Source organism: Mus caroli, chromosome 14 (assembly GCF_900094665.2).
Source record: "Mus caroli chromosome 14, CAROLI_EIJ_v1.1, whole genome shotgun sequence".
In the NCBI taxonomy this organism is placed as follows: Eukaryota; Metazoa; Chordata; class Mammalia; order Rodentia; family Muridae; genus Mus; species Mus caroli.
Window position 1 is genome coordinate 6319902 of NC_034583.1, and position 18893 is coordinate 6338794.

Genomic DNA, 18893 nt, shown 5'->3' on the forward strand with positions numbered 1-18893 from the left:
GGTTTTCTTTTCTTTCCTTTTCTTTTTCTTTCTTTCTTTCTTTCCTTTTTTTTTTTTTTTTGGTTGACAGAACTAAGTTGCTGCAGTTTATTATTTCCAGCAAAGTTGACCCATTAGGGGGTGAGGGTGAGCTACTATTCATTAAATTCTAAGAGAGTTTGGCTCAGGCTGGAGTGGAAACTGCTTGTGACCTATCATTATTCGGAGGAGGTTTATTTACAGGACTAGCATGTAGTTAAGAGACAGAGTGGACTTGAATTACCCTTTATATTCTAGATCAGTTTAGTCCTTGATGTTTTGTAGGGACTTCACACATAGCCATCAGATTACTTACCTGCTTGGTACCTGGCCGGAATAAGATCAACTGATTCTAGTTCCAGCCACTCTATGCTGACACTTTCCTTTCCCCAGCGCGGGCGAACACACACACACACACACACACACACACACACACACACACACACACACACACACACACACACACACACACACACACACACACACGTGCGCGTGCGCAGGGACACACACACACCCTTCCCTCTTCCCATGTCCAGCCCTCTCTCCCACCACCCTTGCTGCTCTCCAGACTACATTCCAGTTTCCTCCCCAGTTCCTACTTCCTGAAAGGGAAGTAGCAGTATTTGTCTGGGGCTGGACCCTAGAATCTGAAACTGTCAAGTTACAAGAAGCCTTTCCACGCAGGCTTTGTATAAACGAATGACTGGAGTGATCGATGGTGTCTTTGTCATAGAAAAGTCACCAGAGGGAATGCGTGACTCCCCTGACATTGGTGCTCTTTTCTTACCCCTTCTCCTCTTGCAGCCCGCAGCCTTCATGATGAGGACATTAGTCCACTGTTGCCAACCAGCAGCCCCAAAGTTTCCCCGGAGCCTGGAGCAGATTGCGCGCCCGCGCGCGGGATCTGGACCAATGTGCGCGGGCTGTGCCTAGCCCACCCGAACGCCCTCCCCGTGGAGCTTGCGCCTAGCCAATGACAGCCTGGCCCTGATGGCTTGGCTTTATCCCCTCCTCTGTTGCTGCTCCCTAGCCCACTCTGCCCCGCCCACCCCTCTCTGGCTCGGCTTGCCTCCCGCACAGCACAGGGAACTGCACTGACTGAGCCCCAGCAAGCTGGAACCTACAGCTGGTGCTCCCCACCCACCCCGGGTCCCGGGTGAGCCGCTCGCCACCAGAAGTGGCTTCTGACCCTGGGGAGCGTGGGTCAGAGGAACTTCATTCCTGAAGGGAACTGGTTCGAGAGAAGACAGAGTACGGGAGAGCCATGGACCCTGTGAGCCAGGTAGAAATGAACAGGACAGGAAGGGCGGCTGGCCTAGGATTGGGAAACGCCAGGAACATCAACAAGATGCACTGGACAGGTATCCCCAACCCTCGGCTCATACTTTTGCTTTCTCTCCCCTTTCTTGTTCATCCATAGGTGGCCTCTGCGGGCACCTTTCGGGCATTGAAGGAACCCCTTGCCTTCCTGCGAGCTCTGGAGTTGGTGAGTAGCTGGGAGGCATCTAGCTGAGAGGTAGAAAGAGGTCAAGTGGGGCACTCTCTGCTCGGTTCTGTTCATAGCCAGGGGTTCAGCGCTTCTGGAGCTGCTAGATAGGGTCGAGGTCACATTGGGACTCCAGGTGAAATGTAGATGCATTCATGCAGGAGCTCGAATCACCTCCCTTCACAGCTTGTTGGCCAGCAGGGTCTGGTAGGGGAAGCAGGGGAGGTGGCAGGGAGGAGGTGAAGCCTCCATGGAACTCTGGCCTCTCTTCTGTATCCTTGTGAGCCCTAGACCAGATTGGGTAGGGAACCATCACAGGTGGAGAGCTGGGAGGACTTGACCAAGCTAGAAAAGTTGGTCAGCACTGGGACAGCGTCTGTTCTGTGTGGGGATACTCAAATCTCTGAGACTCATTGCTTGGCTGGAAGCTCCAGCTGGAGTTATCTCCAGAAGGCTTCAGAGAGTGGATAGTGTAAGGGGGAGGACTTCCCTAGTATTTTTCTAATGTCGATACTGGTATTTTTTCAGCCAAATCCTTGATCAGCTTTCTCTAGGGTTTGAGCTGTGGGAACTTACATGGCGTCTCTGATTTATTTGTTTTTAAAATAAAACCACCTCAAGAGACCTATGGCAATCTGTCTGCAGACAAGAGCAAGGCACGAACACGGTTACTCACGAGGCCTCATGGAGCAATGCCAATGTTCTTGGCTGGACTGATAGTTATAAGGAGTGAAGTCCGCGGGTCACACATTTCCTCCTGCTGAGAGCTCTAAGGCTAGAGAAGCCATCTGAACAGAAAGTTCAAAGCCCGTCATGTAGAATTAATCACAGGCGCTAACACTGACCAGCTAGGAAATTATGTAAGAGCCTATTCTGTGCTTCAGACTCAGAGACAAGGGCGTGTGCCTGGCTTTCACTACATAAGTATGATGCATGTTTACATCACAGTCTAGAGGTAACCCTGTCTTCCCTGTGAATTGACCTGAACCACAATGCCTGACTGGGTCAGTTTAGCCTCAAGAAAGTTTTTAAAGAAGGCTCCAGCTATTGGCTTTCAGTTGGCTATTTTGATACTCTGTTCTCTCTCCCTCTCCCTCTTCTCCACCCCTCCCCCTCTGTGTGTGTGTGTGTGTGTGTGTGTGTGTAAAACTGAAGGCCATGGTTGGTGCACATGTAGGGGTCAGAAGATAACATATGAGAGTTGGTTCTCTCAGTCCACTTATGTAGATGCCTGGGATTGAACTCAGATTGTGAGGTTTGGCAGCAAGTGCATTTAATCTGCTGAGAGACTGGCATCTGTAATACTGGTTGGTTGGTTGGTTTTGCTCTTTTTTTTTTTCCTTCTTGCTAAGTCAGGCAAACCCTGCTACACTCACAGCTGAAGGATCTTCCATATGTCTTTCTTAACCCCTTTCTCACATTTATCCAACCATAATGACTCATGAAGGCACACCTCTTAAAAAAAATCAAAATAGTACTTCAGTTGTCAACTTATTATCCACCCAAAGTTCAGAAACCTGACATCATTTTCTGATAGAAACACATGACTATCTCATATTGCCATTTCCTTGAAATACTGCTCATTCTTCACCATGATTGTTGCCCCTGCAAATAAGGTCTCTTGATAGATTTCAAACTCCTGGTCAATCTGAATGAGTTTGTTTAGATCATAGCTTTCTGAACAGCACATCAGAATTCTGGGAAGATGGATATTCATCAACCATCATTCAAAACAAGCCTCAAATGCATCAATGCTGAAGAAACACAAAAATTGTACTATAGGCTGTCTTGTCTTGAGATAACAGCAGTGGGCAGGTGAAGAGCAGTGTGTGTATGTACTGATATGTGGAGCTGCTCTGAGACATATGCATCCTATATGCATATGATAGTGACATCGGGTGGAAGTATAGTCTTCTAGTACAATATATATTTGTCTGTCTCTCTGTCTTTTATTAGACCCATTCAGAACACTTGGAAAACATTGGGTAGTCTGGAAAAATGTTCATTGGTAATGATAGAGCACTTATCATAGCCAGTTTCTCTTCCTCTGTAGATGTTGACAAAGTGATAGAAAGTGGCTTTGAAGCTGACAGTCTCTAGTTTTTAAGCTACAATCCTTGTCAGCATCTATAACCATGAAAATAAAGTCCACATAAAGATATATGTTTCTGTAGTCCTCTTGTTGCTATAATAAATCGCCTTAAGCTGAATGGTTGTTATATCAGAGAGATTTCTTCCCATAATTCTGGATGACTGGTCATAGTGACAGCTGGAAGTTTCAGTCAAAGACTGACAGATTCTGTGTCTGGCAAGATCCCACTTTCTGGTTCACAGATGGCACCTTCCTGTGCTCTCACCTGCCCTTTGTAAGGGCACCAATGCTGTTCATGAGTCTCTGACCTTGTGAGTGATCCAGGTCCCAAATGTGCCACCATCTAATACTGCCTTTTGGCAGATCCTGTTTTAACATGTAAAGACTGGAAAGCACATATACATCTAAACCACAATATCTTCAAGGATATTTATTGCACCTCATTTACAGTGGAAAAATGGAAACAACCCATAAATCCATATACGCAAATATTTATAGGTGTAATTTGTGCAAATAATGAAATATGCTACCATTAAAAACAATAAGTTAATATTCATTTTCATGGAGATTGGTGCCTATATACTGTCAAAATGAATCCAGGCATGATGGTATCCAACTGTACCCCAAGGACTAAGGAAGCTAAGGTAGAGGGATCATCCTCGGATACACAGTGAAATTCTCCTTCAAAGCAATTCTTAAATACAGAAAAGAAAGCAAATAAGCTTTCTTTCTTTTTAAAAACACTTCATAAATTTTAAATGGAGGAATAATATTCCCTCCATTAATCATTATGTAAATGATGTGATCCATCAGATATGCAGGTTACCTGCCCAGCACAACACGGTCTTTACAAAACTATAGTGTGTGTGTGTGTGTGTGTCTGTTTTATATGAACACACAGGAAAGCATAACCGTACATACAATTAAAGTAATAGTGTTTTTTTTGACATGATGCAATTTGATAGTTAGTGGTAGAAAATGGGACAGGCTGAAACAAAGTCATGAAATTTAAAATTATAGATATATCACTCCTTTACAGTCATACATGTGAGTGAGTTTTAGTAACTCATGTTGTAAGATTTTTCCTATAGATAGACCTTTGAACTGATCAACATCTAAACACAAACTTTTAGGGGGAAGATATATTTTGTATGTTCTTTCCTTATGAAGAGTTTGTATATGAAATAAATTTAAACTCTTAATAACATAGAAAGAATGAAAGGAAAGCATCGATTACTTTCAAACACTTTCGGGCAAAGCTTCTCCACCCTTCATCTCTATTAAGATGAGATAAGGGAACCTTTATTAACTGTTGAAAACCAGAGATTCAAAACATGAACCTGACTCTGAAATTATGTCCTATAAAGCTCTTAAACCATTATTTGGAAATGTTATAAAATATTTAATTTATGCTGTTTTCATATTTTGAAAAGCCATGAACATACCATCCGATCTTCCACTGGTCTTTCTTATTTTGTTACGTCAGTGCTGCCAATGCCCTCACTTGCTCACTCTCACTCTCACTCTCACTCTCACTCTCACGTCTATCTATGAAGATTTGTAGTAAGCACATTACTTTCTTTCTTCTGATGTTTATAAGTGCTAGGTTTACACCTTGGGTTTCAGGTAAAGTTGAGAGTGGACTCAGAATGTTCTTGTTTTTCAGGACATACTAATGCTTCAAATGCTAGCCCTGTTGGAACAGTTTTGTGATTTCTTGTCTCTGATGATGCTCTGTGTCTCTAGTACTATGCTGCAGCTCCAGATGTTCTAGATTCTACCTTCATGGAATCCCTTTACTGGATTCCTCAAATCCTCATTCTCTGATGTCCATCGCTAATTATACTGCAACATGTCTACTATTCTGGACCACACATTCGCATTCTAACTTCCATCTCTGCCCTTTTACCTCCCTGATGAGGATGGCCCACCCAGAAATGCTTGCGGTCTATTTAAATGGTAGCACTAACATTTATCAGATCTCCACTTCTGAACCTAAATTCAAAGCTATGTTCTCCAAGAAATATCACACCCCTTGTTGTTTTCTTGCTATCAGTACATAGCATGAATAGTTCCTGTTATCAGTAACAATCAATTGATACCTATAGCAGAGTATAGTATAATGATAGCCACACTTTCAAACTTCTAGAAAGAGAAGTAATAATAACCATATCCCTCAGAGAGCTTCATATGAAGTCTCATGAGTCATTCTGGTTTTTATGACGTTATCTCATCTTGGGGCTCAGGGATCCTAACTAACACAGTGTGAATAAAACCAGTATGAGTGTCAAAGTCAAGGCTTGACCACCTCACTCCACACTGTATTTCCTATAAATGCTATAATCTTATCCCTTTTGGCCAGTGCTCAGCGTTTCTTATCCCAAAGTTTCAAAGAAGATTTAAAAGCCAATAGTGTCTTATTTTGTGGACCCACAGGATGAATATTAGAGACCTCTTCTGAAATAGTCGGGAATATCTTTTTTTAAAAAATCACCAGTTATTTATTGTCTTTTATATTTGGCTTCATTTTTCTGCTCATCATTAGTTAGCCAAGCAAGTTTTAATTAAATCATTTTTTTCACATAAACTATCTACAAGAGACTTTTATTATAAAGCCAATAATTTAATCACATTTTATTGTCATTCTTATGCTTTGCATGCATGAAGCACCCCCAATATAAGCAAGATGGTAATCTGTGATATAAAATATCAAAATCCTGAGTGGCAATCTCCCATTAAGGGCCTGATTATTTAATGCTAAGTTAATGTGCTGGATTTAATTATAACCTTCTCATCTCTGACAAAATTGTGTTCAGTTGGAATATGAATGAACCCATGCATAATGCTAAGCAGCACCCCAGAATTTAGCTCGTAAGGCTTCTCTAAGTTTCCTGAGGCAGCTGGCATGAAGACTCATCATAACAGGGAGAAATAATACAGGGAAACTTCTTTCAAGAGGATTCTAAGCTCTGCCTGTCACAGGCATAAAGTGAGGAGGGAAATAGTCATGTCTTACTTTAAAAAAAATCCAGACCTGCAAGGACCATGACTTATTAGTGTCTCTGTCTTCTGTGGGCTGTTTTTCACTTCTGTTACATTTATGCATGTTCTTGTTCAGTGTGTTAGCTTAGCCTTTTGGCAGGAATATGTTTCCTCACCTGGACATTGGAGAAAACACCCCTTGCCTTCCTCCCCACATTGTCAGGAGTTTTAAAAGAAACCATGCACATAAAAGTCCATGGTAGGTGAGTGAGGGTCCTGACAGATGAGTGCTTTTGATTCTGAGGAGCAGGCTCTTGGATGGAGGGTGTGGTGAGGCAGTTGTACTGAGGTCTGCAGTGTGGGAGCTTGACCTCTGCTCCCCACAGGGCTGAGCCCTTCTTTCTTAAACAGCCTCCATCCTTTAGCCTCTACCTCAGACTTCTCAGAAGTCACAAGAATGAGTGAGACCAAGACTGGGGAGATGGCTCAGCCAGCAAAGTGCTTGTTTTGCAAGCATGAGAACCTAATTGATTCCAAAGTCAGTTCTGACAAAAGACAGACATGGTGGTGGGTACTTATAATCCCAGCTCTGGGAGGGGTAGAGGAAGATCCTTGGGGATTGCTCTTCAATCAAATAACAGAGAGATTCTGCCTCTAAATAAATGAATGAATATATAAACAAGTAAATACAGAAAGAAATAAACGAATAACTTTGAATGATGTTTAACGGACAAATACTCAAGGCTGCCCTCTGGTTTCTGAACATACTTGTGCATGTGCAAGTGAGTGCACACACATACAAACACACACACACACACACAGCATCCATTGACATGTACACATATGCACACACACATATGGAGACACATTCAAGAAAAAGTTGAATCTAACTCATCACCCAAGCAAACATGCACATGGGAGGGAGTCCAGATCACCTGTTCCAAAGCCTGTTTCCTGCTCTGCACATATTTCATATTTCTTGGACATTTAAAAGTCCTGGTAATGGTTTCTTGCTGATGAGGTAGCTTTAAAAATGTCAATTCCTCTCCTTGGAACATGCTCCATGTCCCTTCTTACCCAACCCTAACTGGCTAGTGAATTATTTTTCACTTGGTTGTCAGCCTGGATAGGGAAGTGTTGCTCATGGAAGTTGACTTCTTGACAGGATCTAGAATAAGCTCCTTAGCGATACATTTACATTCTAGCCAAGGTAGAATGCCATATTATTCATCTACACAATCTAAAGATTTAGTGCAACTCTTGGAATACAGAAAAGCTTACTCCAAGAACATCTAATCCTTTTATAGCTCCCAGACCCAAGGGTTTACTCAATATTGAGTGGAAGAGGTGAGGAAAGGTGGGCAGAGAGAAACAGAATGGAGGAGAGAGAAAAATGAATTCTAGAGAACACAGTCCCTTCCTATAATCTGCTATAAAGTAGAATTGTAAGGACTCCATAGAAGTATATGGTTAGTCTTAGTTGTGAAAGAGATTATCTCATATAAAAAGAGTAAAATGTGGATGAGAAAGGGATATTATAGATCTTCTCAACACTTAGTAACAAAGAATAAACTTTATGAAACAGTGGTAAGTTACCTGAGCAGCAAGAGTCCTTAGCAAGGTGGCTGCCATTCCAGGATTTTAGACATGGTCCTGCCTGCCTTCTCAGCATATGTTCTTTGTGAATCTCACTCATTCTACCCAAGACTCTCATCTGACACCCTAAATGAAGGAATGTGGTTGCCTTGGCTGGTTGCTTTTTCAGTTTAACCTGTCAACCCCAGGCCATGTCCCAAGGCAATAAACTAGCATATGGATTATTTGCCTATAGGTCAAATGTCCACTGTTATTCTGTCACTAGTGTCCTGATTTTAAAGGACCATGAAAGTCGAGTCACTCTCTTATAGACAGTCCTTTCTAATGGAGCAGTGGAAGGGACAATCTTTAAAGTTCTGGTTATTACAGTTCCAGTGAAGAGTCTGTATAAAGGTGATAAAACTACATAATTTCTAACAGATGAATGTACAATGGAAATGGTGTGTGTGTGTGTCTCTGTGTGTTTGTGTTTATGTGTGTGTGTAAATATATGAGTGATGTGCATGTATGTATGTTTGTGTACTGTGTATTTGTGTGGTGTGTGTGTTTTGTGCTGTGTATTGTGTGTGTGTGTGGTGTGTGTAAGTGTGTGTGCTGTGTGTGCTGTGTATATGGGTGTGTTGTGTAAGTATGTGTGGTGTGTGGTGTGCGTGCATTTGTATCTATGTATTTGTGCATGTGTGTGCATGTGTAAGTATATGTGTGGTGTGCTGTGTGTGTATGTGTGTGTGTGTATGTGTGTGTGTATTGTGTGTATGTGGGATGTAGGTGTACGCATATGCTGTGTGTAGTGTGTTTTTTGATGTGATAGAAAACTAAAAATTTGAAGAAACATCATTTGCTTGCTTTTTGTGCTTAATGTTGTCTGTTTGATGAAGGAGAACAGGGTTTGGTTGTTATGCAAAATTCATCTAAGGCTTGAAGAAATGTGCGTTTTGAATCAGCTATGTGCTAGAGTTTGGACCATTTTTATTTTATTCAATTTAATTTAAAAATGTTAATGCTGTGGAGTCTTCACATGGGCATCTTGAGTGTCACATCGTTTGCTTGCTTGTAAGGGTTACATGTTATCGAAAACTTTAGTAGTGTCTTACCTTTACCACAGCTATGGGACTGTAACTGGAGAAGAGCTTGTTGATGATGACACTAAATTTATAATTGCAGTATAGTCTCTCCAGACTCTAGATCTGTATAAACACAGTTTGCTCACTATTATATTATTAGTTTTTGATGCTCTCTCTCTCTCTCTCTCTCTCTCTCTCTCTCTCTCTCTCTCTCTCTCTGTATTATCTTCCCACTGGAAAAAATGGTGCATGGTGAGGCAACCATAAAGCACATACAAATAGTGTTAATTCTACATGTAGACAAAAGCAGCTTTCTAATTGTTGTTTGTGAGTTATGTGATTTATTATAATCCGGGGACTACCTAATAGTCTTGCTTATAAATGGGTGATCAAATCACTTTCCGAAAGTCAGACAACAAGTAACTCATTAGGGATATGAATATGAACAGAAACCAAATTCCATATTCTGGATCATCTTCCTGAATTTTCTCCACTGATAGAGACTCCTTGTTGATGCACAAGGTGTCAATTATTTCCCCACTAAAAACAATAATAGAAAAGACACGAATATATATCTGTATCTATCATCTATTAATACAAGACTTTAAGAAATTTACATTTTTAAATTTCATTCTTAATTCTGTTTCTTTTCTACTATCAAAGAAACAAGAAAGTAAAACAAAATCTAAATTCTAAATGTCCTCAAAATAGCTTCTCACGGTGTTCTTATTATCAAAAAGATTCCTGTTTCTTCAGAAAATTTATCTTATATATTTTATAGAATATTCATCAACAGTCCACTCCCTAAGGAAAAGCAAATTCAGAAATCTGTTATGGACATATGCCCAGGAAGACATCTGGGGAATTCACGAAATCTCTAGATATTTAGCAAGATTCTAAACACTTAAATTTCTTTGGATGTTTGGGAATTTACTTAAGCCAAATGAGTCTCATTATTGATAATGGGGAATGCATGGATTTGTCTGCTGTCTGCGAGTGAGAACTGGGATACCTTAGGTTTGTTATTTGGAGAATTATGTGCCAAATATTACTCTGTGGTGTTAACAGGAAGTGCTCAGCCATCCATCTGCTCAACTGCAGACTGCTTGACTCTGCTTTTGTACCGTGACTTCACCTGATGGTTTTGCTTGCACCTGACAGACAGATTGCTGACATGCTAGAATCCCTCCTGAAGTAGAGGGCCAGAATTACAAAGTGAAAAAGACTTGGTTTGAATAGTAATTCTGGAAGCCTGGCAGGTGCTGGCCCATGATTAGAGTAAAACATGGAGATCTTGAGAAACACTGCACCTGGACAAGGAAATGGCTGACTAAGGAGCAATTATAACATGATTCAGAATGTGCTGAGAGGCCAGGTGTGATGGTATATGCATTTAGTTCCAGACCTCAGAAGGCAGAGACAGGCAGATCTCTGTGAGGTTGAGGCTAACCTGGTTTATGTTGGGAGTTCTAGGCTAGCTTAGAGATACATAGTAGGGCCCTGACTTAAGAAAAAAGAAAATAAAATGTGTGACCTTCTGTGCCCCCCAGAGGATTATTGGCCTTTATTGGTCAACAAGGGAATATGAAGCAGAGGTGATGGAAGAAGTCTGGGGTGGTGGGAAGGGTCAGGGGTTTCGGAAGCCCTGAGAATACATACAGTAATGTCACACACCAGGACCAGCTTTACTTGGGCTGACTCAAGGCTTACATAGTTTTGGTATCAAGGGTTAAGAATATCTAGGGTAGCCAAATGTCATTGGCTGAAGACTTAAGGTACTGAGATGCCTCGTTATCATGGGGAAACATTTCAGGAACCTCAGGTGTTAGCTGAACTTGTTTTTATCAGGAGAAAGAAAGTTGAGGGCTGCTGAGATGGCTCAGTGGGTAAGAGCACCCGACTGCTCTTCCAAAGGTCCAGAGTTCAAATCCCAGCAAGCACATGGTGGCTAACAACCATCCGTAACGAGATCTGGCGCCCTCTTCTGGAGTGTCTGAAGACAGCTACAGTGTACTTACATATAATAAATAAAGAAAGAAAGAAAGAAAGAAAGAAAGTTGAACCTGTAATGTTAACCAAGGCTGCTACGTGACATTCCACAGGTATAGGTGTGTGAGGGTTACAGTCAGAGAAGGGGAATCCCTGCTAGTAAAGGCCGTCCTCCATTTTCTTTGGAGTCCAGAAGGCAATCTAGACAATGGTAGAATTTGACCTCAATAGCAGGACAACAAGATTGTGCTGGCTTTGTAACTGTAATGTACATGCAACGTTACATGTACTCAAATGTAATGTTGAGCTGAACCACCAACCTTGGATATGTTCATGATCAACTTCACTGAGCCTCAAGTTTCTTAGGGATATTCACCCATATCCAAGATGTATTTACAAATTATTAAATAGCTAAGAATCCTTGAACACACTCACTCCTATATCATTTTTTAACATGGGATGGGCGTTTAGAACACAAAAGTGTAGGCTGAAATATGAAGGTTCTCATTCAAAGGTTCAGTAATGATGACTGTCTCTAAACCTAGAAATTAAACTCAGTCTACAGATATGGGTATTGACACACTTGTCTAGTGTTGATATAATCTTCAGCCTTAAAAAAAGTCAGAACATACAGAACATTCAGAAACAAAAACGTCAAAACATACAAAGGCTAGGGCCAGGTACATGGGAATTTTTTCCATGGGGGAATGCCCCACTGGCTGCTATTAATATTCATCTGCTACTGCAATTATTTGAGGGTGTGGAGAAGGTGTGTTTTTAATCTTTCATAGATAATAAATGATGTTTATTCAAGAACCTTCACTGTTACATTTTTCAATTCCATTTATAAAGCAATTGAAAAAAAAACACAATTATTCATGAGATCACCAACATCACTTAGGAGTTTATATTTGAAACTGATTTTAAAGTTTATATGCAGTATAAACTTTTGGTGAGATGGCCCAATGGTTAAAAGTGTTTGTTGTATACCATGAGGCCCTGAGCTTGGATCCTTGTACCCAAATAACAAACCAGGTATGGTCTTTACATGCTTGCAACCACAGCACCATGGCTGGGAGTGGAGACAAGGAATTATTAGGGCTTGTGGGCTACCAGCCTTAACGAGAGAGAGAGAGAGAGAGAGAGAGAGAGAGAGAGAGAGAGAGAGAGAGATTGATTTTTTTTAAAAGACAAATAGAGCAACTATGCCCCTAATAGCTAACACAGGCAAAAAATAAAAATTCCAGGGCCAGAAATGGGTTACTTACTTTAAAATTCTTGGACAATGGAGTCACACAGACCTCAAATATTACAGGATATTGCCATTGTTCTTTGTTACCCTCCAGATGTTGGTGGTAATATGCTGTTGCTAAAGACTCCACATACTTGACTCATAGAACATGATGACATCAAGCCAGTATGGACCCGGACTCTTCCTATTAGCTAGCTTCCATAGTGCTGAAAGGTGACAAGCTACTGGAGGAGAAAAATATCCATCAGCTCTCCCCTGCTGTGAACTCTGTGAGCCACAATGACTGACCTGACATGATAGACCCACTGGTACAATGTGCTATGAACATGATGGAAGTAACCAAACACTTTTGGAGTGGGGGGGGGGGTTCAAGACAGGATTTCTCTGAAGCCCTGGCTGTCCTGGAACTCACTTTGTAGACCAGGCTGGCCTCGAACTCAGAAATCCACCTGCCTCTGCCTCCCAAGTGCTGGGATTAAAGGCATGCACCACCACTCCTGACCACCAAACACTTTTTGATTGGATTTAAGATCCTGTTCCATATATTGAAACTTAGAACCATTATCAAACAAAGAACTTATGGCCTCATATGTCATGGGTACCAGGAGAGAACCTACTACTATTATGTTCCTCAATAAATGTAGTATGAAAATAACTCCTAATGATGTTTAATTATGCCCATTGATCAATCTCAATCATCATCTGAGAGAAATTTCTATGTACAATAGATAGTGATTAACACAGAGACCCAAAGCTGATGCAGAGAATAAGAAACTGCAGAATGCTTAGCTCTAAAGGGAGTGTGTGTGTGTGTGTGTGTGTGTGTGTATCGCACCCTCCCTTGCAAGGCTCAGAGACCCTTGTAGAAGGTTAGGTGGAAAGGGTGTAAAAACCAGAGGCAGCAGTTGGCTATGAGAAAACAAGACACAGCAAGGTCACTCACTGTATATATGAACTCAGTGGTTATGGCAGAATATCCAAAATCTGTGCAAACCCAAACCAGATAAAATCCCAGCATGGAGAGAAAAGTTGGGAGCATATTCCCACCCTAACCCTGGAGTGATTGGCTTTCACTAGGTGCTGGAGATTAAAGGACCAGTTTTCTTTAAGATTATAGCCCCCATAACTAAATCATGTTTCAGTGGAAGGCCAGACATCCAAGAATCTTTGGGCATCAGAAATTGGGCTTGAAAGTGTTTTTTTATAAAAAAGACACAAAATTGGGCTAGAAAAGGGGAAGTAGATATGGGAAAAACTTGGAGTAAATGTGATCAAAATATGTGTACACAAGTTAAAACTCTCAAAGAAGTAATAAAAATGTAAAGGTAACAAAGTGCTGTGCTGTGTGTAAAATTGACCACAGCATTGAGCGTTAGACAACTTGGCAGAAAATACCACGCTTTGAAGAGTACATCGTGCTCTTTATTTCTCTCACCTTCCAATGTGGACCACTTGATCCAGCCTCTCTTCATTAAAGTCTTATAACGGTCTTCTAAAGTATATTTGCTCAATAATATGGTTGGTGAAGGACCAAGAAGGATCTTCAGCCAACTCTGTGTGACCTCCTGCCCCTCCAATAGAGCTAAGTGAGCTAATATTTTGAACATACATTTTAAAGTACTTTTGTGTACATATGCATTTTTCCTCTGAAATGATATGCTAATTTCCAGACTTGTACAAGTATAATCATGCAGCACACATAAGTATATTTTATTCAATGACAGTTGCTAAAACAGCCTAACACAATAAGGCTGTTTTAATAAGGCACACGTGATAATGTCTTGGCCCGGATAAGCAAACCTTCTATGAGGTCCAGGGATAAAATCACCCAAGGATACATTCCTAAAACCTACCTCAGACATTAAGTGATGCCTGATTACATCATGAATAACAGAAATTTATTGTTGCAAAGTTCTGAAAACCAAAGCTTTGAGATAAGAATGTGGTAAAAACAAAATCATTTCACAGATCATGAGGAAAAGTCTGATCTATACTCTTCTCCCATTCCTAATGTATTGGTGGCAGTCTTTAGTGTTCCTAGTCTTATGAATGATTTACTGCTCCAGTTTCTGCCTTCTTTCTATGACAGTGTGTGTGTGTGTGTGTGTGTGTGTGTGTACATGTAACATCAGTCGCTGAATTAGTAGCTTACTCTCTAACTCTACTATTTTGACTCCCCCCAACTTTATCAGCTTGATCTTGTTTCCAAATAAAGTCACATTGTGACGTACTGAAGTACTAGAGTTAGGATTTCAGCATAGGAAACTTCCTTTGAGAGTGGAGAGAAGGCCCAACTCCCTTGATAGTAGAGCAGGTTTTGAATAGGGACTGTTTGCCACATGCTTTCTTCTCCTTAAATAGTGTGAATTATGCTTCCATGCTATGGAGCACATCACATGTTATGGAAATACAATGTCTTGCTCCATAACTTCAATAACTGTGGACTGTGATAGTGAGTGCTTGTTGCAGAGATTATCCCACCAGTCTATAATTTAGATGGTTTCCAAATGCTTGTTATATTTTTTGAAAAACCTGTGAGGATTCCTATAAAAGATAGATACTTCTGGGCCTCTAACACAGCTAACTTTGTAATTTTTCTTAATTTTAACATGTGTGTACATAGGTGCTGTATGTGCCAATGCATGTACCCATGCTCATGTGAAGACCAGAGGAAGGCATTGAGATTCCTACTCTATCATATCCTTCCTACCAGTCCCTTGAGAAAAGTCTGTCACTGAACCTAGGGCTAGTATTCTCTTTTCTCTGTACCTCATAGTGCTTGTATTACACACACACACACACACACACACACACACACAGAGTTCTATTTTTACATGGGCTCCCATGATTCCAAGGTTTAAATTCCCATGTTTGCTGCATAGCAAGCAATCTTGCCTACCAATAAATCTTTACAACACATGTTATACTAGTGTTTAGTTGGAAAGTGCTCCAAGTACAATATATTTTAAAGATATTTGAATAAAATGACCAAGTTGCCCTCCAATATTATGGTTCTGAAGCGATCACTGTCAATCACATGTTTTTCTAACATGATATGAAGTCTAGTTGAACCATTACTTCTTTAATTTTGCACTGAGACTGCACATTTTCTTTTCTTGAAGATTGTATTTTGGCTTCACTTTGAAAAAGCATAAACAAACAATTGATTTGCAAAGCAATAGCCACAGCTGCCAAACTTGTGCAGTTGGTGTTCACATGAAGCTGTAGATGAGCTGCTTCTTTTAATTCTCTAGGTCATGTCATGACTCCACTATCAGAAACTATTTAGATGTTTGTGCCCTGGCTTGGCCAGAGACAGTAATTATCTTCCTTTATTTGAGACATTGGCAAATATTTGTGTAGTTTTAATGACGTTTCTGATCACACTTGCTACTAGCTGAGAATATGAGTCCCCTCTCTCTCTTCGTCACACTCTGCTGTATTTTGGACATTGTATTAGTTACTTTCTGTTGTTGTGCTAAAACATCATGACCAAAAATAACTTATGGAAGAAGTTTAATTTGGCTTATAATTCAGGAGGGACAGAAGTCCATCCTGACGGGGAAGCATTGCAGCAAACGGCAGGCATGGAGTAGGAAGCTAAATGTTTATATCCTCAACTGCAAACATAAAAACAGAGAGAGCAGACTGGAAGTAGGGTGAGGCCTTAACTCTCAAAGCCTGCCCCAAGTACCATATTTTCTCTTGCAAGGCTGCACCTCTTGAACCCCCTGAAATAGAATCAACAAATGAAGTCAAGAATAAAAATATTGGAGCCTATGAGGGGACATTCTCATTTAAACAACCACAGCCACCTTGGTCCCTTGTGAATTCAGTAAGAGTTGTTGCCATCTATTCTATACTCACTGTGCTATTTTCTACATGTAGTGCTACTTAATTTAAACAGCTCCATTAAAATGGTTAGATGTACCTGACAGTCAAGGACAGTCTTAAGTATGGTGATGTGTGCTTGGGGATAGCTGAGCACTGCAGAGCATTGATGTGAGAAGGTGGGTGCCATAGTCACTTTGAGCATCACGAGGTTGGAAAAGGGGATGTTATTGAAGGCAAAATGAAGAGAATTTTGATAGATGCTTTGAAATAATCATTCTGCATGTAGGACTTAATCACAAATCTAGAGCTACTCCCAGGTAGAGAGAGGACAGGTGTCCTTGCAGAAGTACTTCTGAGAGATTGTGATGGCTTTTGTGCAAGCTGTGGTTCTTGTGGTGTGCTTTGTGCTGTTGCAGATAGGCAACCCTTCTCTTTCATTTCCAGCTTTATATATGTATTTGCTGATATCCATACAAGTGAGTCCAACATTCATAAATGCATGTACCTTCATTTTCTTTCTCTCTAGGAAAGGAATATAATGCTTAGAAAAATGAATAATGGTCCAGGATGCTCATGTGATAATAGCAGTGATGATGTTTGACCCTGGGTCTGCTTGGGTTCCAGAAAGAACCATTTGTGTTTAACCTAGCAGCAGTAATATTTTCATTCTCCCCTGATGATCCAATCTCTGTATAAAGGGCTGGAACCCGTGAGGGGAAAGTGAACTGGATAATAGGTTGTCAGAACTTCATGTTCTTCTCAGATGGGCAATCAATGCTGCTGTGGGCAGGCAAAGCAAACTCTTAGTCTACCCTACAGCTCCAAAGCAGTACTATTCTTTTGATCTGGAGTCTCATGTGACCCCACCAGCCTGGAAAGCTTGCTGCATGGTTGAGGCTGGTCTTGAACTCCTGTCACTCCTTCTTTTCACCTCCCAACTGTTGAAATTATACCTCTGTGCCACCACATCTGGCTCCAAAACCAGAAAGTTTTATCTTGTTAGAACTGTAAATGAAAATAGATTGCTATTTTATTTGAATTGAAGATATTTTATTTGTAGAAAGCAGAAGAAGCCTGGTTGCTTAGGCAAATGCTGGAAACCATTTAGAAAAGTAGTCCCTCGTTTCTATTTTGTTTCCTCTTGATCTTGTGATGGAAAAATTATTGAAACAGAAAGGAGAGAGAGAGATTTAAGTATTGCTCCTTCTACTAAAGTAAAATAAATTTATCATTCTATGTCCCCACTCTAGAGATGGTGAGGTTTGGGAGAATGGACCGAATGAGATGGACTAAATCTCATGCGATGGCTAACTTTATCTGGAGCATCAGACAGTTCATACTTTGAAGGTTAAAATGTCATAGGAGTAAATCTGTGAACATTTTGAATCACAATGGCAAATGGCCATAGGTAATCTGAAGCAAACCTGCTCCTCTCTGCTACACATGTGCAGGGCACAAAAGCATATTTCAAGGACAATCTGAAGAAACTGAGGTCAGACTCCTTGGAGTGTTCTCATAAGGACTCAGAATTCTCTCACAGCTCCATTCTAAGCCTGTGTTCTGACAACCATGAACTACCCTATTAAAAATGAAAAAGCTGTGTGAAGTAGTGAATTCTCTTAAAAAAATTCCAGGAGAAATGATACGATCTCTATCCAAATTGATGATCACAAACCTGGATAATGTCAACTTAACTTTCAGCTCATCTTATGAAACTAATACAACTTTGAAAATAAATCAAGCAAAAATATTAAATAACAATTTAATAGTTAATTAATTTATAAATAAAATGATTAAAATATAAGCATATCTAATGTTGCATCATATGAAAGTTATGATGCTAATCCCACTGGGCAAGAATAAGATCACTATCACAAGTTTGAGTCAAATTTGAAGCAAGTCAGGACAATGGACACTGGCCAGGGATTCTCAGAGTATGGCACCAAATTACCTTAGTCGGGGTTTAACCCACAAGACTACATACTTTCACCATCTGTACTGGCTAATTTTGTGTCAACTTGACACAGCTGGAGTTATCACAGAGAAAGGAGCTTCAGTTGAGGAAATGCCTCCATGAGACACAACTGTAAGGCATTTTCTCAATTAGTGATCAAAGGGAAAGGCCCCTTGTGAGTGGGACCATCTCTGGGCTGGTAGTCTTGGTTCTATAAGAGAGCAGGCTGAGTAAGCCAGGGGAAGCAAGCCAGTAAAGAACAACCCTCCGTGGCCTCTGCTCAGCTCCTGCTTCCTGACCTGCTTGAGTTCCAGTCCTGACTACCTTTGGTGATGAACAGCAGCATGGAAGTGTAAGCCGAATAAACCCTTTCCTCCTCAACTTGCTTCTTGGTCATCATGTTTGTGCAGGAATAGAAACCCTGACTAAGACAAATTGGTACCAGCAGAGTGGGGTATTCCTGTGACAACCTGACCATGTTTTGGGGAGGACTGTGGAAGGACTTTGGAACTTTGGGCTTGAAGATCCATCCGTTGTTAAGAGCTCTGTCCGATGTTGTGTAGGAGCTTGGAAGATAATGTTGAGAACAGTGCAGAAGATGGAGGTCTGGTTTGTGAAATTTCAGA

General features: G+C 40.8%; 1 protein-coding gene across 1 annotated transcript in view; it reads left to right on the plus strand.

Annotated features, from left to right (window-relative positions):
• The first annotated feature begins 1074 nt into the window (after positions 1-1074).
• Positions 1075-18893, plus strand: part of Synpr (synaptoporin) — a 323140-nt gene continuing 305321 nt past the window's right edge. The window contains exons 1-2 of the mRNA XM_021182224.2: positions 1075-1300; positions 1439-1504. Coding sequence (XP_021037883.1) covers positions 1283-1300; positions 1439-1504 — 84 coding nt within the window. The 5' untranslated portion in view covers positions 1075-1282. The remainder of the gene's footprint in view (positions 1301-1438; positions 1505-18893) is intronic.